Source organism: Thamnophis elegans, chromosome 1 (genome assembly GCF_009769535.1).
Source record: "Thamnophis elegans isolate rThaEle1 chromosome 1, rThaEle1.pri, whole genome shotgun sequence".
In the NCBI taxonomy this organism is placed as follows: domain Eukaryota; kingdom Metazoa; phylum Chordata; class Lepidosauria; order Squamata; family Colubridae; genus Thamnophis; species Thamnophis elegans.
Genome location: NC_045541.1, coordinates 147,734,071 through 147,756,882, shown reverse-complemented (window position 1 = coordinate 147,756,882; position 22,812 = coordinate 147,734,071). Strand labels below are relative to the sequence as shown.

The 22,812-nt window shown below is 38.0% G+C and overlaps 1 protein-coding gene across 4 annotated transcripts in view; it reads right to left on the bottom strand.

Moving 5' to 3' along the window:
* Positions 1-22,812, bottom strand: part of RCOR1 (REST corepressor 1) — a 158,881-nt gene that overhangs the window by 34,796 nt on the left and 101,273 nt on the right. For all 4 annotated transcript variants that reach the window (XM_032234680.1, XM_032234688.1, XM_032234697.1 and 1 more), the window contains exons 4-6: positions 14,373-14,425; positions 10,588-10,749; positions 7,572-7,690 (exon numbers count right to left, since the gene is read on the bottom strand). In XM_032234680.1, coding sequence (XP_032090571.1) covers positions 7,572-7,690; positions 10,588-10,749; positions 14,373-14,425 — 334 coding nt within the window. The remainder of the gene's footprint in view (positions 1-7,571; positions 7,691-10,587; positions 10,750-14,372; positions 14,426-22,812) is intronic.

The window sequence follows — 22,812 nt, the reverse complement described above, 5'->3', positions numbered from 1 at the left end:
CAAGTCTATTGTAAGCATACTTTATGTAATGTCCACAATATTATATGTACAGATTGCTATAATATGTCTAATGAAAGAACTGCCAAGGCTGAATTTACCAAATGGTCAGGTCTAAAGTTCTGATATTAACCAATAAGGTCCTACAGAACTGAGAATCAGGATGCAAGCTTTTTCCTAAAATTATAATTAAATAGAATACAGTATGAATCAATCCATACCAAGGGATACTTCTAGAACACAGGTGTCAAACTTGATTGCATCATGTGACCTATCATGACTTATTGCGATGTTTTTTGCGTTTGCAGAGCCGGGATGGGTGTGACCTGCGCATGATGCATCTGGCCCGCAGGTCGCCAGTTTGACAAGCCTGTTCAAGATTTCTTATTTTTCTATGGAAGGGATTGCTCATAATTTCCAATGAAAAATATAGTTATGTGACTGCAATTTCTGACTTTAAAAAATAATATTTGTAGCTCAGGGTTGAAATGAGGGGCTCTTGGTACTTTCTGAACTTGGTTGTTTTCTTGCAGACATTTCCTTACCCAAATTATGTAACATCTTCAGCACTGATGACGTTACCTAGTTTGGATGAGGAAACATTTGCAAGAAAACAACCAAACTCAGAGAGCAGGACCCCCTCAATTTGTGACTTTTTCCCCAATTTCTAGCAAAAAAAAAAAATCACTCACTGGATATGCTGGATTTGCTTAACTATGTGATTTACTTAATGGCCATGTTAATTCACTTTATGACAATTGTAAAAATCATAAAATCATGTCCAGTCATGTGGTGTCTCAACTTAAGACTGCAATGACTTGGGATAAAAATTCTAGACTTCACTGTGGTCATGAGTTCAGGACTATCTGTACTCAGAACTTCCGCTTGCTCTCTGCCTGTACTCGCCCAGCCAGAGTAAGCAGCAATATCCACAGGTACAATTGAGTGGAGTGCTGTGATTAGAAGACGGTTTCATACACATATACGATACTATTTCAGCAATTTTTGGAATTTCTGTGTAATGAAGTCCAGTATTAATAAAGTTAGTAAACTTAGTAGTGCCATCATTTTGGCATCAGTAGTGCCAAAAAAATAAGTCTATGTCAAGAAAGTATGATGAAAGTTACATATATTTTGGGTTTGGAAGTATTTTTGGAGAAAAACCACCTCAGTATGTTATTTCTCAGAAAAAGACTATTTGTTAAGATTGTGAAGCCAGATATAAATTATAGATAATTTGCTAACAAAGCTCAATTCCGCTCCACCCTCATTTTTTACACATACTTTTGCTTGCTTTCCAAAATGAAAAAACAAAACAAAACCCCAAAATATATGATCAAATATGTATGAAATGGTTGTGTTTTTAAAGGCAGAATTAAATCTTGGCACAGAGTAATATTAGCCTGTCTCTTCACTCTATCGATAGCAATAGCAATAGAACTTAAGCGCTCCATAATACTTTACAGTATTCTTTGGATGGTTCCCCCAAAATCTGGGCCCTCATTTTACCAACCTTGGAAGGATGGAAAGCTGAGTCAACCCTTCAGAATTGAACTCCAGACTATGGACAGAGTTAGCCTACAATAATGCAGTCTAACCACTGAGCCACCAAGCCGAGTGGGACAACTCACCATGGCCAAATCACCACTGCCAATTCACCATTAACAACTTGCCATGGCCAGTTTGCCATGGCCAACTCAGCACAGGACAATTCACCATAGCCAATTTGCTATGAGAAAACTTGTCGCAGGATAATTCAACAATTTAATTATTTCAAATAAATTTTAAAATCATTTTAATGTTGGTCATTCACATTTCGTCCCTTCTTTTGCATCCTTTCTTTAATGATGCTATTTCACCATTTTTTCCTATATTATGTAATTTTTATCCCGTGGCAAGTTGTCCTGCAGCGAATTAGCCATGGCGAATTGTCCCGGGCAAGTTGTCCTAGACCCCACAGGGCTCTTATTGATGTTAATGGAATAAAATACACATTCTATTGACAGAGCCAATTCAAAAATCAAGAGAGACAGCAAATATAATTAGTTTAAGGTTTAGATCCTTGGTAGCACTGTTGTTTGATTTTAAGAGAATAATTATTTTGTTATATCTCATGCTTGATAAAGCCAAAGTTTATACACAATAATCAATTCCAAAATTTTCTCATATAATTCGGTAAAAAGGACAAGTTTAGTTAAAGTAAATAATAATTTCTTCAAAATCATTTGTATCTTTTCAAGTTCAGAATCATCTAGTGAGCACATTCCAGATATAATTCCTGGCATCTTGAAGCAGTGTTTCTCAACCTTGGGAACTTGAAGGTGTGTGCACTTCAATTCCCCGAAGCAAATTAATTATCTTCTGGTTCCCATGGTTGAGAAACATTACAAGATCAAATAATCCCTGACTTTTGTTTATCAGTGCCCTAACTCAAGAATCAGAACAGACAACACTGGGCTAAAAAGACTAATAATATCATCTGATATAAAGGAGCTTTCCATTGGACCAAATTTAACTTTAAAATACAAATAAGTGTTATACACAACCAAGCTAGCTAGCCCAACCTCTAGAATTTACTAACAATTTTGTTTAAAATAATAAATTATTGCTTATGGACAGTCTTGCTCATTTTTGCTGATTATTACATTGAGATTAACATGATTAATTGACTATTTCAATCCACTAACAGCTTCAATTAAAGAAATGACTATATTGTGAACTTTTCAGAGATGACACACTAAACATTTTCAGGGATGCAGCACTTGTCTAAGTTAATTTACTTTTTATCCTGAACTGTATTTTACATTAAAATTATATATATTCTATCTGTGAGACAGCACTTCTATCCTAGATATACTGTTGAAGGGAGTATTCATAAGTATAAGAAATATAACAGCTCTATTTGTAATATATGTGTAAGGTTCAGATTCAATGAACAGGCACACCTTTTCAACACCCCTTGAAATTAAAAAGATTTTGCAGAAGTCTATATGATGTTAACAGTTATTGCAATTAATCTTTTATAATTACTTCCACAACCTACAATATTTGTAATTTTTACTGCTGCTCTTTTAAAGCTCTTATTTAGGTTTTCAGTCCAATATGAAAACTGGTAATGACTCATACAGCAGTGGTTAAGAAGGAAATAGTTAAAAGTTAAACTTAACTAATATTAGCCTTCATAAATGAACAATTTAACACCACTTTTCCCTATCTTACTTCATCACTGTACTAACTTAACAATTCATTTTTATTTTTATTTTTAAAAAATGGGCCTAACTTTTAATTGCAAAATACATGAGTAGAGCTATGCCTTCAAACGCAAATTTCATCAACTGCTGCTATTGCAAGGGTAACGGGCAATATAGAAATGTGATAAATAAACAAATAGTCCTTTTTCTACAGACCAAGTTATATATTTAACTATGCATTTGCAGAATTGTTTACAGATTATGTTTAGAGAGCATAGCTATAACTAAAATAATTCTGCAATTTAATCTGGGCAATTTTTTTTTTAGTCTTGTCCTACTGGACTCACGTGGGCAGTAATAAATAAACTTTGCCTGCTGATCTATGAAAGCATAGAATACTATGTAAGTCTGCCATTTTCCCCTGCAATAACCAATAACTGTGAGCTTAGTAAGTAGGGAATGTGGTAGTGGGGAATTGGTATTTTTGAACCATGGTTCTAAATTTTCAAGAAGTTGAATATAATAAAATGCAACATAAAACTATCCAGGTGTCTTATTTCTCAGGATAATTGTTTGGTGGAAATACAAGGCAGATGTATATTAATTTATAAGTCAAACTCTGAATGATATGAACAGCTGTATAACAGATCTAATTACTGAGGGAGACAGTGGTGGAAGCCATATACTAGAGAATTTAACTAGGATCCCTGCATTGAGCAGTGGATTCAACAGATTTTCAGCTTCACACGTCACTGGATTCATCTGTTACACCTTCAACTTCCAAGAATTCTCATGGAGAGGCAATTCAAATAACCTTAACAAAGAAATATAATCAATAAACACAAAACATATTACTGAAAATAGGAATATCAATTCTATTCCAAAAGAAATTACAAAAAGAGGTAATTGTTCAAAATTTTAAAAATAGTTTAATGTGATGATTAACTATCATCCATATTTTAGCAAATGCAAAGCATTTTAGTCTATTAAAATTTAAAGCCCCAAATGGCTTACTTTCCCACTTCTACTTTGTGTTCTAACTCTTATATTAGTAATCTGAGAAAATATGTGTCCTGGCCTGCCTAATGGGAATCTTATTTTGTGATATTTTTAGGTATTCTTGCTGATAAAAGGAAGCGTCAATTCAATGATCTAGGAAGATGCATTTATTAGTATTAAAGAAACAGTATAATTATGGAATACTGCAACGTGCTCTACATGGGGCTGCCCTTGAAAAGTATTCGGCGACTTCAGCTTGTCCAGAATGCAGCTGCGCGAGCGATCGTGGGTGCGCCTCGGTTCACCCACGTAACACCTATCCTCCGCGAGCTGCACTGGCTGCCTGTTGATCTCCGGGTACGCTTCAAGGTGCTAGTTGTAACCTACAAAGCCCTTCATGGTATTGGATCTGGGTACTTGAGAGACCGCCTACTGCCAATTACCTCCACTAGACCAATTAGATCCCACAGACTAGGCCTCCTCCGAATTCCATCAGCTGGCCAGTGTCGACTGGCGACTACCCGGAGGAGGGCCTTCTCTGTGGCTGCTCTGACCCTCTGGAACGAACTCCCCGTGGAGATTCGTACCCTCACCACCCTCCAGGCCTTCCGCATAGCCCTTAAAACCTGGCTGTTCCAACAGGCCTGGGGCTAAAGACTCGCTGCCCCACTTCGAATGGTATGATTGTTGTGTTGGTTTTTTTTAAACTATGTATGGTTTTTATGTTTTTTTGTAACTTTGTTTGTTTTTTCCCTCCCTTTGAGTTGTGAGCCGCCATAAGTCCCTTTCACGGAAAAGGGCGGCATACAAATAAAATTAAAATGAAAAATGAAATGAATCAATTCTACGCAGATTTTTCCTTCAGTGATTAGCAACCATACATGACAGATTACAATCTTAAAGACAACAGTGCCAATTTCAATATTTGTTTTCAGATAAATTGGCTTGTTTGATGAATTTCAGCTATCGAGAAATTAAACCAGAAACAGACCTCCTTGCAAGCTTATTTAATGTTTAAAATATTTATAACTTGCTGTTCCTCATGTGCTGAATGTGGCTTTCAATTACCAAACCAAGTACATCCTAAGCCTGCAGTTTATGTAGTTTATGAATGCAAGCATACATGTGCCAGGTTGGCCCCCTTCCCAAAACTGTACAAATGGAATCACCATCTCCATAGCAACAAGCTCTCAGAGTACTTTGAATCAATATTCCTGCACTGAGAGAACACATATTAATATAAAGTCCAGATTCTGGCAGATCTTCATGGATTCTTTAAGACCAAACCTATATCAAATTGCTCGTAAATCAAATTAAATTTATGAGACTAATTTAATTCTACACAATGAGCAGAATATAGGGAGAAAAAAGCCCACAGGAGACAGTCAAGTTTTATTAAGTTGATTCCCATTCAAAATTTTGGTTATATAATGCAAGCCTTTAATTGCCATGAAAAAGACATTGGCATAATTATTAAATGGAATTAAAAATACAAATGACTAAGTCTTTTGCCTGTGATAAATTTTAAGATATATTTTTTAAAAAGTTATGACTGTTCTTGATCATGCCTAATATTTAATCCTTCAAATAAAGTTCCCCTTCCCTCTCTTCATAGTATACATAATGAAGATAAAATGAAATACAGAAGTCAAATTAAACATAATTTCCCATGTGCCTAACAACTCCCAGAACAATCTAGGCCCTTAAACCAACATTTAAAATACTTTTTAATAACCTGGTTTCTTCCAAAGCTGATTATCATAGTTTAGATGAACAAAAATTTGTTTATTGGAGATACAAGTTGGCGGATGCATTAATACAAAGGGGAAAAAAGAAACATTGCATAGTAAGGAGTTTGTTCATTTCTTAAGTTAATAAGACTAACCAAAGACTCTTAAATATACTCTATAAAGGTGTTTGAGCAACAATTCAGAGAGCTCTTTTCGTATAGAGAATTTTTGGCTCAGGAATAGAACACATGACTGGAAAAAAATAATATAGAGAAAAATCATAACAAACCTTAGAACAAGGATTCCATCCACCAGAAAATCCATAAATTGGTTGTGTTAAACCTGCTGACAATCCACTTGGCCAATTCAATACCAACTGGTATTAAATCAATGTTCTGGATAATGTTATACAAGCACTGTTCATTTGTTTGTATTATTGAAAACAGTTCTACACAAGACTTTAGGGAATATATTTTGTTGCATTTTGTTTGGAAGGAATGGAGAACAAGAAATCCTTCCTGCACCATACTCAAGCACATAGTTCCTGCAATCAGCATGAATATGAACATCAAATATGTGATGTCCTTCTATGAATTAGGATACAAATAAAACCACTCAGCTAGTGCTTTGTTCAACCAGGAAAACTACAAACATATCAGCATTACACTGCTTACCACAATAAGCTAAGCACAAGTGTGAATTATAGAAGAGTATCTTTCTAACATCTGTATACATGATCATAAAAACCAATACATATTCCCAAATTTCTAAGCAGTTTTAAAGTCGACATGGTAATTATGTTTATTTCAGGAAATGATAGCACAGGTACAATTACTGTATAAAACATGGAACCTTAGACACACATTCTTATACAGTAATTATACCTATTCTTATTTACCACTAGAATGGAATAAGCTACAAAATAAAGCTCAGAATTTTTTTAAAAAGTATTTGATGGAGACAAACAAAGTAGCATTTGTACCCAAAATGTCAGCAGTTTACAAGCTCTTTTCTTTTGCCTGTTCTGAGATAGCCTTGCTGGGTGTTATTTTTCAAAGAGCTAGCTTTGAACAAAAAGAAAAAGAAGCACAACAAAATTATTGTAGCATAATCCATATTTCCCCAACCTACTATCCTCACATGACGTAGAGGGCACCAGTTTGGTGTAGTAGACTTTGGTGGACTTTTATCTACTACATCAAATGTCTCCCCAGCAAGTTTAACCATATTTAAGTCATTGGTTTTGAAGATGCACTGATAAAGGATGCTTTGTGATCTCGTTTTAATATATAAGATGTGAGTTTCTGCCATTATGATTTGTTTTAGAGATTTTTGTTATATTTTATCATGGTTCCATCACTTCAAACGGGTCCCGAAAGCCTTGCCTGCAGTCCTCAAGAGATTCTTCAAAAGTTGCTGCCATATTTTAATTCTTCATGCAAAAGAAAGTGAACATTATTAACCTCATGGGAAATAACCATTAGAATTATGTGGATCTTTAAAAACAATGTTCCACTCTAACTGTCAGATTAGATCAGCTACTTGACTGTGATATGATTGATAACAGGAGTTCTGTGCATATGGAGCATAAAAGCCTTCAATATTTCATCAAAAGTTAAGTGTGAAGTGCATATTCACAATTGCCTCTGCTTACCTTTCTTCCCTTTCTCTTTTTTGCTTTCGTGCATGACGATCCATGACACTTGTTTTGGTTCTTGTCTTTTTCCAGGAGTAGTAAAACTTTACCAAGCTTGCTATTGATTTGTCAGGAAGCTGAGGAACACAAAATAACTGTTGTCAAAAGTACAAATAGCGATAATGTGTCCAATAATGATGCTTCTGAGCTATGATCCAGTATGAGCAGAAACTGGCAATTTCAAACAGAGCATCCTATTGCTTTCAGGGAATTCATCTGCAACTCTGCTTATTTTTTACTCTAAACCATTTTGTGTGTGAATTCTATAACAAAATAAAATATATGATACAGATAGTCCTCGACTTACAACAGTTTATTTAAGTGACCATTCATAGTGGTGGTGGGATTCAATTTTTTTTTACTACCGGTTCTGTGGGTGTGGCTTGGTGGGTGTGGCTTGGCTTGGTGGGCGTGGCAGCAGAAGGATACTGGAAAATCCTGATTCCCTCCCCACTCCAGGGCAAGGATACTGTAAAATTCCCATTCCCTCCCCACCCCACTAACCTGCTTTCCAGCTTCGTTCTCCTGTGCAGGGCAACAGAAGAAAACGTCAGCTGGGACTCCAATCAACCGGGACTCCGGAGGCAGTGAATATATGGGGGCAGGGCAAGCCAGAGATGGTATTTTCCGGTCCTCCGAAGTAATCAACATTTCTGTTACCAGTTCACTTGAACCGGTCAGAACTGGCTGAATACCACACATCTGATTCAGAGTTATAATTTGTACTGAAAAAAGTGACTATTACTGTTTTTCACACTTAGGACTGTTGTGGCATCCCATGGTCACATATTCAAAATTCAGATGCTTGGCAATTGTCTCATATTTATGACTTTCCCAGAATCATGTGATCCCCTTTCGTGACCTTCTGACAAGCAAGCCAATGAGGAAGCCAGATTCACTTAACAATCATGTTACTAACCACAGCAGTAATTCACTTAACAACTGTGACAAGAAATGTTGCAAAATGGAGCAATACTCATTTAACAAATGTTTCACTTAGCAACAGAAATTTGGGGCTCAATTGAGGTCATAAGTCGAGGACTACCTGTAGTAGATTCTGAACAAGAAGCACATATACATAAATGCATACTCTCAGATTCCCACAGGATATAAGAACTAGGATGAAGCTTCTGAAGACATGATTCATCTGAAACTTTGCTGCAACAGTTGACCAGTATCGCTGCTGTCTCATCTTATGCATCCTTAATTTTGGACCTTCTTTCTTTCATGTTTCATCTTTGCTTTATGCTTGATAGATGGGAGACGTGGCAATTGCCTACTTGACATTCTGCACATTCCAATTCTAGGAATTTTGGCTCCTAAGTCATTTCCAATACATACAGTGCTAAGTATCGATGACAAATGTAGGTTCAAAAAAAGGTAAAGGAGTCCCTGCAGATATTACTCCGATAATCAATGCTGACTATAATGGGTGGTGCTCATCCCCATTTCAAGCCCATTGAGCCAGCACCAACCAAAGACATTTCCGCGGTTATGTGGCCATCATGACTTCATAGCGTTCTTTCAGCCAAAAAGCCCAGTGCCTTAACCGCTGAGCCGATGTGCTTCCCCAGGCAAATGTAGACATTATGACAAACAAAAGTAACTGTTAAACAATAAAAAGCAAGTAAAGACATGTCTCAGAGAGAATATCTGCTGCTTCCACTTCATTTATCTTCCAGACCATGATTTGGAGGACTGCCTGAATTCAATTACTACTTGCTTGCCCAGAGAGTTGTACTGGGAAAGAAAAATACTAGAAGAGTAATCCAGTATGCAATAGTTTTCTTTCTAGTAACCAAGAAATCTTTTTTTTTATTTGGAATGTGTTAAGTGGAATGCCATAAGACATTCCTTTTCTTCCAATAACATCATTTTTTTCCATACAAAGTCTACATAGACCTAACTCTTATAACAAAAAAAATTTATGCCATAAGATTATTTCCTGCCTGTTAAAAGACTAGCTGTATGCTATCAGAAGGCAAATCAGCAGTAGATCATAGGTCATGTCATAGAATCACAGGGATGGAAGGGGTAATTTAGACCATGGAATCCAAACATGCACAGAGTTTCAAATCAAATTAGCCTCAAAAGAAGGACAGCTTAGTCTTGAATAAGACTGTTTTATGGATATCAGAAGCACAATTCTTTAACTCTTTAAAACATGAAATAACCCAGAACAAACCAATTTGCTGGTTTGAAGAGCTGGAAAAAGTTCTTAAAGGTAGAGTACTAAATGGGATGTCTTCACCACAAAAAGAGGAAACGTGGTTATTTCATCCAATTAACAGCTTGCAGTTACAAGTGTGCCCCTTAAACTTCAGTGATTATCAATATACAACATTTTATTCTTTAAAATATCTTCATATAAAAACAGATCTGGAAGAAAGAGAATGTTTTCAGTGCTTCTGTCACTCAGATGATAAAGATAGGATTAAATGCAAGTAAAACTGATATTTAAACATCTCAAACTTCTACCACCTTCTGAGTTTTATCTCAGAAAATTGCTTAATCCGGCCCGGTTTTCAGATATACAAACATGTATGGCGCTATATTCTGAAAATATGGAATCTTTTGACAGACCATTACTGCAAAATACTCCACGTCCTGTTGATTTTACAACAATGGGAAAATAATTTGACATTATTTTCCCTCTATTAAAGACCTACAAAAAAATGATAATGAAATGGTCCTTTATATTGCTAATATGCAGACACTATTTATTGTGTACAATGAGAAGTTTCTAATATATCACATTATCATCCCCCAAATTTACTCAGTCCATTTTTTTTTTCAGCTATCATCAATATTGGGTGCTTGCATGCCGAACTTTGTAAATAATAAACAAGGTTGAAATGAAAGATACATGTATTTGGATAATAAAAGCTAATCATTAAAATACATTTTAACTCCCTCATTTGTTTTTAAGTCAAGACCTTTGCACTTGCAATCTCATACACTTGAAGATCCTTACCATTTGCTGAATTCGATGAAAAGTTTTCCCATGGAAACTGAAAGCTTGTTCAAACAATACTTTGTCTTCAACTGTCCATTCATCTGGGAAGGGGGTGAAATTGGGTAAATCTGCCAGGGATTTCTCGATGTTATGTTTGTGCCAAAACAGCATCCCAAGAGCCTATGATGGGGGAAGATGGAGCAAAAAGAAAAGCCCATAATTAAAGGAAAATAGTATGGCATGTTTACATTTAAAATAGCCAATCATAGCACAGGTTTTAGTGGTCTGGTCTGTTTTAGATATTTCCCAATTGTTCTGTGCGACAACAGCCACACACCACATTCTTACTACAAAGAAAATTACAGTGACAGAAGGAAGTATCACAGAGATTCTCACTTAATATCACTTGTGAACTTGTAGACGTAGGACTCTTTATAAGCACTGTTATATTACAATGCTTTGTTTTGAAGTGATGAATAATACAGGACACTTCAATCTAGAAATGCTGCAAAAAACACAAAAGGGTCTGAATGCTGTGAAGAATGCTTTCTCTTCCATCAGGGCATTATTATATGGTGAGTATCCATGGACTTTTTGTGTGTGTGATGTCTTGAGGCCACTTGTGCAAATTACTGCATCATTTTGACATCATTCTCATTTTGAACATTAAATCTACAGCGGATATAGAAGTAGACATCATCACTTAGTTGTTAATCTGCAACTTAATTGTATAATGAAGTGTATGAAATAGCCCCCTACAATTTGAATTTAAGAAAAATGGATATTCTGTGAGACTAAATAACCACTTTTGCAAAAAAAAAGTAATTAATTCATAAACTAATGAAGAAATATTTTTGTTCCAAATTATGGAGGCATTTTATCTAGTTAATTAAGAGAAATACTATTCTGTTTCATCGGGCTATTTTTGAGAAGTATGAATAAAGGATATCTGGAAACACCACTCCATTCTAAATTTTAACCTAATTTCAAAAGTCTGTTAGTTCCTGTACAGAGCAGCACAAAAGGATAGCTCTATTCTAAGTGCAGAACACAGTTTCTGCAAATCTATTTAATTCTGCAAATCAATGAATTTATATGAAAAGGGACTACTTATTTAAATAAAATTAAGCAGACATTCAGGCTTACTCAAGTAAAATTTTCTATTTCATTCAATAGCTAAAGTATTTAGCTGAACAATTCTTACTTTCTGCAGTCATATAGAAAATCCAGATACCCTTAAAACTTTGACTCAGATACTTCAAAGTGAAATGATAACTCTGCCATTGGAGTTTCCCAGTCCTCCAAACCAATTTTGTTATGAAGGGAAGGGGAGATTATTGAGAAGCTCATCCTTTTTGAAACACTGGAAAATGAACCAAATAAAGGACCTGTAATTCCATGTTCTATGAGGCATGCCTTACTGGATATATCAAAAGGATAGGATACCTTCCGGTGACTAATTATAAGTAGAATACTTGCAATAAATCATGCTAAGATAATGCCAAGATGGAAACTCCCTAAATGTTCAACAATGACAACATAATGACATGGATAGGATCACAGATTTTTTAAAGCAATAATGTTTCCTTTCCTTCCATTTTCTTTAAACAGATTTAAAAGTTGAGAAATAAAGGAATTCAGATTCATCTAAGGCTTATTTCTTTTAACTGAGTTGTCTGAATTATAATACGTTATTATATCAGACTCCGAAAACATACTACAGTGGACCAACTTTTGTTCAACTATAGCTTCCAATATGCCTTATCACTGACCATACTGATTAAAGTTGTTGCTTTTATGTCTAGAGGGACACAGGGGCAAGCAAACATTTTGTAGCCAAGAGCTGTGTTGTTTTAGTGGAAAGTGTTTGGGAATCACATATTGATAGATGTTAAGGTCAATATGTGAGAAAATGCTCTTCAGTTCTGTTCCCCCAGTCAGTCCACAAATAAACTCTAATAGTATCACATTTGTCCATGTACTGACCTGTTGATCCTTCCATTATCTTTCACCCTCCCTTATTATCTATTTTGTTATTCTACTCTTACACACACACACCAGTACTTTCCTGACCCCACATTAGAACTCCTACATGAGAAATAAGCTCCGACTCAGAGTGAGGAAAACAGAATAGCTGGCAAGAAAAACAAAAAGGCTAAAAAAAAGCACCTCCAAGTATATTAGTGCATTGTTTAAAAACTTCCAACCTTTGTGTGTTAGAGATTCATTTAGACTGTTGAGAACACATGGTGGGCACTCTCACAAAGTCATGGCTATGGTGAGTTGAGCCAATCCTAGAGCATCCATACAGAAGGCAAACCAAACAATGCAAATCCAGTGGGGTCTTTGCAATCTCTGAAGTCAAAGAAATTCTTCTGAGCTCTAAGTGGATGCATTACTGCAAATATAACATTAGGCTGGCGGTTTGCTGAATGCAATTCATTATTTTTTAATTAAAAGAAAATTAGAGAAGGGCAGCAGGTTGATAACAGCTGTACATCCCTTTAGGTAAGGTCATGGGTGAGTTGGACTATCTATAACTTAAACAAAGTGTGTGGCATTAGAGCAACACAAAATTGATGGTCTGTAATTGGGCACACTTGTGCCTGGCTGCCAGCTTGCTCTTCCTTCACCTTTCAACAACACAATGTTCCCGGGGCAGAGAAGCACTCAATAGGTTTTCCTTCCATCTGAAACCCACTTGGTTTCAAAACATATGAAGACTGTTCTTAAAACCTAGGGCATGATCTGCTTAAGAAAGAGAAGATTATTCATTCTCCCTCACAACATAAATAGGTTTAGATCTGTTAAGAAATCTTCTTTGGAAATTTTCTATTCTCAAATCTCAGAAGTGACTTTAGCCCAGTGATGGAAAACCTTTTCGGCAACCTTTTTTGGAAAAGGAGTTCCCCAGGCCGCATGCACACCCCTGAAAATGAACTTCTGGTTTCCGGTACGCATATACGCGCCAGCCAGCTAGTCTTCCAGGTTTGTGGCACGCATACACACGCGCAACAATCAGCTGGCCAGCACGCATGCTCACGCAGGAAAACAGTAGACCAGCTCTTCCAGGTTCCGGCACTGCCGCACGCACAAAAGTCAGATGATCGTTGCATGTGCATGCGTACCAGAAACCCAGATGAAGAACAGGCAATGCCACATGTGCCAGGCAACATGGCTTGGCATGCGACTTCGGGCACACGTGCCATAGGTTCACCATCACAACTCTAGCCCTTGCTTTGTTTATTTCATGCTACATCTGATCAGGCAGGCGTTAAAAATTCTAATTTGACATTTTTAAGAAATCTAAAATGAACATTCTATTTGGAATAATTCTCTGCATTTATCTGGGTGGTGCATATTCTTTTTTATTATTCAGAAATAAATATAAGGAGTTTAGACATAAAATCATCATTCGGCTTCCGCTGCACAACTGGCCCTGTCTTTGGCTGTCTCTTTTATTTTACCCCGGAAGAACTTATTTCGTTTCTGCATATATGTTTTAATCAAGATTTTTGTGTAAGAGTCCAGCTTGACATTTTGAATAGGCAGAATTAAAATGACTGCATGAATTTCTATATATACAAATATCATACACACTAAAAATACAGTAACATGGTTAATAAAAATCACCTAGAGCCAAAATCAACATATTGAAAGTCTCTATAGTTACTTCTGCTTCTCTTTTACATCATATTTTCTATTTACCGAAAATAATAAACCAAGTTGTCAAAAAACCCCACCTCTACCCCAGCTGGAGAAGGAGAGAGAACACATTTAAACATTTTCCAACTGTTTGTTACCTGTTCCATGTTGTACCCATGTTTTTCTTTTGCAATAGCAATGTATTCATCCACTGAGAATAGAAAATAAAAATAAAAATTAGAAAAACAAATCTATAAAGAAAAAAATTGCTTATCACATAGTAAAGGTAATAATTACATTTAGATAATAAAATCTTTGGGAAGCTTAAAAACTATGGCTATAGCTCCAAAATCAAATACTTGAAGCCATCTTATAACTTGTCCTATTTAGAATTTGTTAACCAAAGGTTTCCAGTTTGAAGATGCTATAAAAATAAGCACACCCATATTGTAATTCTATTCCCGAATGCATATACCAGAATGAGATAACTGTTAACATTAATATGTTGTCTAAGAATTACTAACCACTCTACAAATTATGATAATGGTTTCAACAGTCAAATTTCCAGTTTAAAAAAAAATACAACATGCAAAATGGGGGAAAGGAAGAGGGAGGAAAACAAATACAGGTACTCATGCCAGACATTTCATAATTTTGCTACTTTATCTGATTGGATAACTCTAGCCTTCAGTACAACTTCACAACTCTTAACTTCCTAGTAGATGGATAGAGCCATGGCATATCTTCTTTTGTGCCAGAGCAACTGGCAGCTGGTTTTGTGTGTTCTTCCAAATTGCAAAAAAAAAAGAACATAGCTTCCTGCTGCTACTTGTTCACAGATGGAGCCAAGCTGGACTTCCTACATCATCATTGTTTTTCAGAAGCGACAGGAACTAGACATTTCCAGTGGTCTATTGGCAAGGAATAGCCAACTTTTCTGGGACATGTTTAAATCTGCAGATGAAAGAATGTCCTTAGGATATTGCCATCCTAAGATTGATCAACAAATTTAGCTGAAAGAGATGCCTGTTTAACAGGTTGGGAGGAATAGGCATTTTGCTCTAGACTTGTGATGGTGAACCTATGGCACATGAGGTGGCACACAGAGTCCTCTCTGTGGGCATGCGTGCCGTCGCCCCAGCTCAACCAGCTGGTCATTGGGTTTCTGAAGCGTGCATGCATGCTGGAGAGCTGGTCGTCGGGTTTTTGGCACTCTGGCGTGCGTGTGCCTTCCAGTTTGGGCACTCTGTGCCTAAAAGGTTTGCCATCACTGCTCTAGACTATAGTACATCCAACTGTAGTAATGCAGAATAAACCATTCATACATTACAAAAATGTGATATTTTTGTAAATCAAAAAGACTCAATAGTTTGAGGATGTGTCCAACTACATATTGTTGCAGTCATGGCATGACCATTGACTTACCTGAATGGTCGTTCTCTAGGCGCTGTGGGAGTGTCCAAACATAGGTTAACTTCAGCTTGAACTGAGTTCAAAGTTTGTGTAGCCACGCCTCCTGCTCCCTTTGGAGGCTCAGTTTAAAAAACAAAGGTATGAGACCTAGAAGGACGCTGTAAGGAGTAAGGTCTATGCCATGGAGGTGATAATTCATGCAACCGTAGGTGACCCCAGGGCGGGGTTGGACACTCCCGCAGCGCCTAGAGAACAACCATTTGGGTAAGCCAACGGTCATTCCTGATCACTGACTTCAGCCACACTATTGCTGGCCATGGTCCACTCCAAGCTGTAACACAGGCAAGTTGAATAATTAAGCCTTGGAAGTGCCTGGGATATAAGTGATGAGCCCCTTATGCAGTCACAGTTCTGAGGGAAGGGCCAGACAAGGAGCAACAACGGTGCAAGGTTTTGGCGCCAAATTGGAAAGTCCCAGAGCGCCTGCAGATCCGTGCCATAATAAAACAGAGAATGGCCAGAGCAAAGCCAAACTCCCTGTGGCCGCCTTCAATAGAGGAGGGTGGAACCTGCCTGGAGCCCCAGAACGAGATTCCGATGTTAAATGCCCTCCCAGCGGCGATCTGCTTTGGAAACCAGGCTGCGGCATTTTAAATAGCTGGGAAATAAAGCGCACCACTTTTTTTCCTGTTAAAATGGCCACCGCGAGCTTTGGAGCGGCACCGGGGAACTGTCAGCAATCCGGATAGCTCAGTAGAGCCTCCAGGGCTAGAAACAGTCATCCGACAGCATCTGGGGGTTCCCTAACCTTCCTACCTGCCCCCTGAACTTGCCAGCGGCTGCTGACAAGCCTCCTAGTAGTGCCTCAACAGTGGTGATCGTGGAAGGCAGCCTCGCTCCAAGATGGCTGTTCCGCGTGTCAGGAAGGCTGTATGAGAAAGATTTCACTTGCAGGGAAAAATAATAAAACCCTAATGCTTCCTAAACTATTCACTGACAACAAAAATAAAAAATTAGGCTACACTAGACTGTTTGGAGAGTTTCAGTTTCAGTTTCAGTTTTATTGGGATTTATATGCCGCCCTTTTCCCTGAGGGGACTCAGGGCGGCTTACAACCACAAGGGAGGGGGGTGCAGTGTCAAAAACAGAACAGTATGTGAACAAAGAAAAAATAGTAAAAACACAACTTTCATTCAGCAATCAAGCACTCGGGCGGGTAAATTGGGAACCTATCCCCAGGCCTGCTGGGAGAGCCAGATCTTGAGGGCTGCGCGGAAGGTCTGGATAGTGGTGAGGGTACGGATCTCAATGGGGAGGTCGTTCCACAGGGTCGGAGCTGCAACAGAAAAGGCTCTCCTCCGTGTGGTTGCCAGTCGGCATTGACTGGCAGATGGAATTCGGAGGAGGCCCAGTCTGTGCGATCTAATTGGTCGATTTAGGGAGGTAATCGGCAGAAGGCGGTCTCTCAAGTACCCAGATCCACTACCATGGAGTGCTTTAAAGATGGTCATCAGTACCCTGAAGCGCACCCGGAGACCAACAGGTAGCCAGTGCAGCTCGCGGAGGACGGGTGTAACGTGGGCGAACCGCGGTGCGCCCACTATCACTCGCGCGGCTGCATTCTGGACTAGCTGTAGCCGCCGGATGCACTTCAAGGGCAACCCCATGTAGAGCCCATTGCAGTATTCCAGCCTAGAGATCACAAGGGCTCGAGTGACTGTTGTGAGAGCCTCCCGGTCTAGGTAGGGCCGCAACTGGCGGACCAGGCGAACCTGGGCAAATGCCCCCCTGGTCACAGCTGACAGCTGGTGGTCAAAAGTCAGCTGTGGGTCCAGGAGGACTCCTAAGTTGCGGACCCTATCTGAGGGGTATAAAATTTGACCCCCCAGCCTAAGCGTTGGTGTATTAGCCAAATTATTGGGAGGGAAGCACAACAGCCACTCGGTCTTGTCCGGGTTGAGTACCAGTTTGTTAGCACTCATCCAGTTCCTAACGGCCTCCAGACCCTGGTTCAGAGACCAACATGCTGTCCAAAAACTGGATCTCCCCAACTGGGTCCTTTTAAGGTGACTGAGTTTTTTAAACTGAGCCTCTAAAGGGAGCAGGAGGCGTGGCTACACAAACTTTGAACTCAGTTGTTGGGCAGCAAGCTGAAGTTAACCCATGCTTGGACACTCCAAGCAGCGCCCAGGAGAATTTCTTTGTCATTATTGTAACTAATACAAGTTATCAAATACAAGGGAGAAAACTGCCTTATGCCTTGTAGTTAAAGAAGGAAAGGAAGAGCAAACTTCCTACTAGTAGAAAGAAGCATCAACAGGACTGGCACAGTGATAAGATGATCCCCAGGGGGAAAAAAATCTCTCCCTCAACCCTACTCTAACTGCAGAAAATCTCATACATACACAATCTGCCACTCATCAAATCAAAATTACAAGTTTGCATTTAAGAAAAGTATTTTAACCATTGCAAGCTCACAGAAACAAATCCTAAAGAGTCAGCTGAGTGAACAGATTTTTACTGGGGTGATATCAAAGAAACAGGCTTTGTTTCCTTCATCTAATATCATCTCATTAATTCCACACTGCAGTGCACACGGCCCAACATTTCAGCTTATGGTTTCTCCTCAAGATTTGATGCAGCAGTAAGGATTAAACAAAAAGAAAAGACTTGAGTGTGTCCAAAGAACTAAAATTGGCATGATACAGATCTGCCCAAGTACTTAAGTTCACATCTTTAAAGGGCCCACATTCTACTATTTCATCAAGAAATTTAAAAATGCATATAAAAAATTTGTGGCAGATAACAAAATATAATGGCAACTTTCAATGGACTAACTTTACATTAAAATGCCTTCATACCTCAAAACCCCAGGTTTACTTCACAAGGTAAGCAGGAACAGAATTAACAACTGATTCCATCACAGCTTTTTAAAAAAAAATAAAAAATAAACTTATCACAGAAAGTGGCTTTCTCATAGAAGGAGCTTTAAAGCCAATCTAAGACTGCATAGTTCTATGTGTGCTGTCTCTTACTTACTACACATTATACATCTATAAACTTCATCCTTCAGTTGTATTGAAGCTACTGTGTGGTCATAAGTTCTCGACCTATGACCACAATTGAACCAAAAATTTATATTGCCAAGTGAGACAGTTAAGTGAATTTTGCCCCATTTTACAACCTCTCTTGCCATAGCTGTTAAATGAAATACTGCAGTTGTTAAGTTGTTAAGTGAATTTGGATTCCCCACTGACTTTGCCTGTGAGCAGGTAGCAAAAGAGGTCTGCATGACCTGGACAATTGCCAGTTGTCTGAATTTTGATCACATGACCATGGGGATGCTACAATGATTGTGTGAAAAATGATCATGTCACTTTTTTCAGTGCCGCTGTACTTTGAGCAGTTGCTAAATAAACTGTTGTAAGTTGAGGACTACCTGTACAACTCTTAAACTTATCAGGGAACTTGCTAAGAACTGTAGGTCTAGGAAGTCACTGAATTAGGAAAAGTTCCTATATAGCAAGCTTCCATCTACAGGTATCTTTGACTAAATGCTTCACTATCAGTGAAGCATTTCTAAAAAGGCCACAGAGACATGAAAGAAATGTCACTCCACCATAACATTCTGAAGGATCTTGCATTCACAGGAACAGGAGCAAACCAAAGACAATGCACTAACTCTCTCTCTCTGACAGTCATTACCTTGTATCAGGACGGGTAAACACAGACTCAGACCCAACCCAAACAACAGGCTGTGATTCAAAGGCTGATTGATTCCAGGACTGTATCATCTTTGGTTTTTTGACAGAGTTGTGCTCTCCCAGATACAGGTGTTCACAATACAGGAGTCTCCCTTATCTCCAACTCCAAGAGCAGGTGAAGATCAAGGTTTTTTTTTGGGGGGGGGGGGGGGGCTTTTCCATAGCTTTAGCTGATGTACCAATGGTGACCTTATCTGGAGACATTCATTCACGCTCTTTTCATCTCTAGATTACTGTAACTCACTTTACATAGGGCTGCTTTGAAGACTACCTGGAAATTTCAAGTGGTCCAGAATTCAGCAGCATGCACTATGCATGGTCACAATACCACAATCTTAGACCTCTGCTGGAGTTTCACTGGTTACTAGTGTTGCCTTTGGGGGGGGGGATGTTGGAAGGGTGCCTTGTCTGTTGTGGCCCACATCCTGTAGAACAGCATCTACCCAGAAATCACTCTCCTGGGGTTTCAAAAAACCCTTCAGACTTAATGTTACACTTGGATTTATGTTGTGGGGTGGGGAGATTGCATTGTGTTTTAATGGCTGTTTTTAGTCCAGACTGTTTGTTTTATGTTTTTATTACCTTATCTTTTATTAGATTTTGGATTTTGTAAGCTGCTCAGAGTTTGTTGAAATGGGCAGCTATAATTAGATTAAATAAGTAAGTAAGTAGCTATAGAGCAGGGGTATCAAATTCGGTTTCCTTGAAAGCCACATCAGGGTTGTGTTTGACCTCAGAGGGTGGAGTGGGCGTGGCCAGGTCGACATCACTCATGTCGGGGGCAGCTGTGTGGCCCGAGCATTATGCCAGAGAAAATGGGCTCCCAAACTCTGTTTTTGGCTGCAACAGCCTCCTGCAGCCCTCCCGAGCTCCATTTTCGCTGGCAGGGGCACCACGGACCACTTCTTTGCTGTTTCCAGAGCGGCCCTGCAGACCAGATGTAAGCATTCCATGGGCAGGATCTGACCCTTGGGTCTTCAGTTTGACACCCCTACTATAGAGGCCCAATTGGTAGCTATAGAAGCCTAGATGCTAAATGTCTTAGAGTCTACCTTTCCACAATTAATTTCTGCTTGTTCCCCCAAAATAACCAGGAAGCGCCACTAAGAATCCCCACCTAGCTGGAAGTATTGCAAGACAGGGACCGACTGGAAGCATTCTTTATAATAGTTTCTCACTTTTGGAACATCTAATTCCTAGAAGCAAGGGTGTTCTGCATCCTCATAATTTTTCAGAAGCAAGTGAAACATCTGTCTCTTCTGGAAAGTCTTCTAGAATACCGGTCCCCAACGCCCAGGCCGTGGCCCACTACCAGGCCTAGAGCCCTTCAGAAACGGGCCACAGAAGTGGCAGATGAGCATGCGTGCATCACCAGTTGCGGAAACTCATCCAAATGGAGCTATGCACACAGATGCATTACCCACTGGAAAGATTGGGGAACTCTGTTCTAGAAGATCTCTGGGGAGCCATTATAACCAGCAGCACCATATTAAACAAAGATAGCTTATTAATTTTAGCATTTATATGGAAAATTAGGTTTAGGGTTTTATTATTTTGCAATTATAATGCTGGTTTTTATGTTATATTTTAACACTGTAAATTGTATAAGCCCTTTAGTTTCAAGTCATAAAATAATTACATGAATAAATAAAGATTCTCCAGTTATTTCTCTTGGTTTCAATATAAAAAGTGAAGTAAGGAAGTTGAAACAATAGTCGGAAGGGAGTTAAATGATAACACAATTATGCTGTGAAATAGATTAACAACGATACAATGAAAAACTGATACATATATGAATTGAATACTTTAGAACTTTTTGTTTTAAAATGGATAAGGATAACAATGATTTTGTGTATACTTGATAGAGGATCGGTGATATAATGTATAACCCTAAGAATATACTACAAAGATAGCTTGTTGATAAATAATTTTAATAAGGAAGTAATTTAAAAATTGGTATGTATGTAGTGACTATTTAGAATATTTTGTTGAAAAATGAAGGAATAGTATTTCTGTTTGAATGTCTGATGTACAAGGACAATAATGAATATAAGCATACTCGATAGTTGATTGGTAGAATTATGCATAACTGAAAACAGTGATATACAAATATAAATGGTTGGTAAATCTCTTTCATATTGGGATTTGTGATTATATAAAGGTATACTGTTATCAAATAGACAATCAAGAATGTAAGGGAATTAGGTTTATTGGGGAAAAAAATAATACTAATTGTAATTTAACATATATTGTACAATGAAGGTGAGGTATTTAGTTATACTAGATGAAAAATCTGTGATGGTAAATGCTGGTTGAGAATATGGCTGCAAAAACACTTGTAACCAAACGACATGCTGTATGTGATGATGGGTTTTTTTTCATTTGTGTGTGTGTGTGTGTTGTTTGTTTAATAAAAATAAAAATTTATTTTAAAAAAAGAGGGCTATGAAAATATCTACAGATCCCTCACATCCTGAATATAAATTGTTTCAACTTCTATTCTCAAAATGACGCTATAGGGCATTGCACAGCAGAACAACTAGACACAAGGACAGTTTTTCCCCGAATGCTATCACTCTGCTAAACAACTAATTTCCGCAACACTGTTGAACTATTTACTAAGACTGTATTACTGTTATTCTTCTCATCATTCCTATTATCTATCTCCTCCCACTTATGACTATAACCATGTTGCTTCTATCTTTACGATTTATATTGTTTTTGTTTCCTGATATGATTTGATTGCTTATTAGTAACCTATAGTGATATATCTTATGATTCTTGATGATTTTTTTTTCTTTTTCTTTTTATGTATACTGAGAGCATATGCACCAAAGACAAATTCCTTGTGTGTCCAATCACACTTGGCCAATAAAAAATTATATTGATCTATAAAGAATTCTAGTTGATCATGCTGCATAATGAGTAAACAGCAACTTAAAGGCTACCAATTGTCCAGCTCTTATCCACATGACTATGCTGCAATGGACCGTACACCTATCAACACAATAAGCTTCAATTGTTATTATTCATTTATATTGACCTGATGATGCCCTGAATTTATGATTGAAATTTAAGATGTACTGACATCCAGGGAGCATTCCATAATTATGCTCAGAAATATTTTGCTATGCTTAAAATGCACTTTTTCAGAGCAATGCCACCAGAGAACCATGGTGATACAAGCAGACACGTTCATCAGAAACCCACATCTTATCAACTTAAAATCTGTGATTTCTAGACCAAATCTGGGTTCCAAATAACTGTAATAATTGAAATGTGCCAATTGTCCCAAAGGTGCTTTTTCAAGAGGCAAACGGAGTTTCTATGAGAAATCTGTCTGACAGAAAGCTTACCCAAACAGAATATAATGTTTTGGCCAAAGGACTGAACCCAGAAAGTCCAGTTGCCTCTTGAAAAA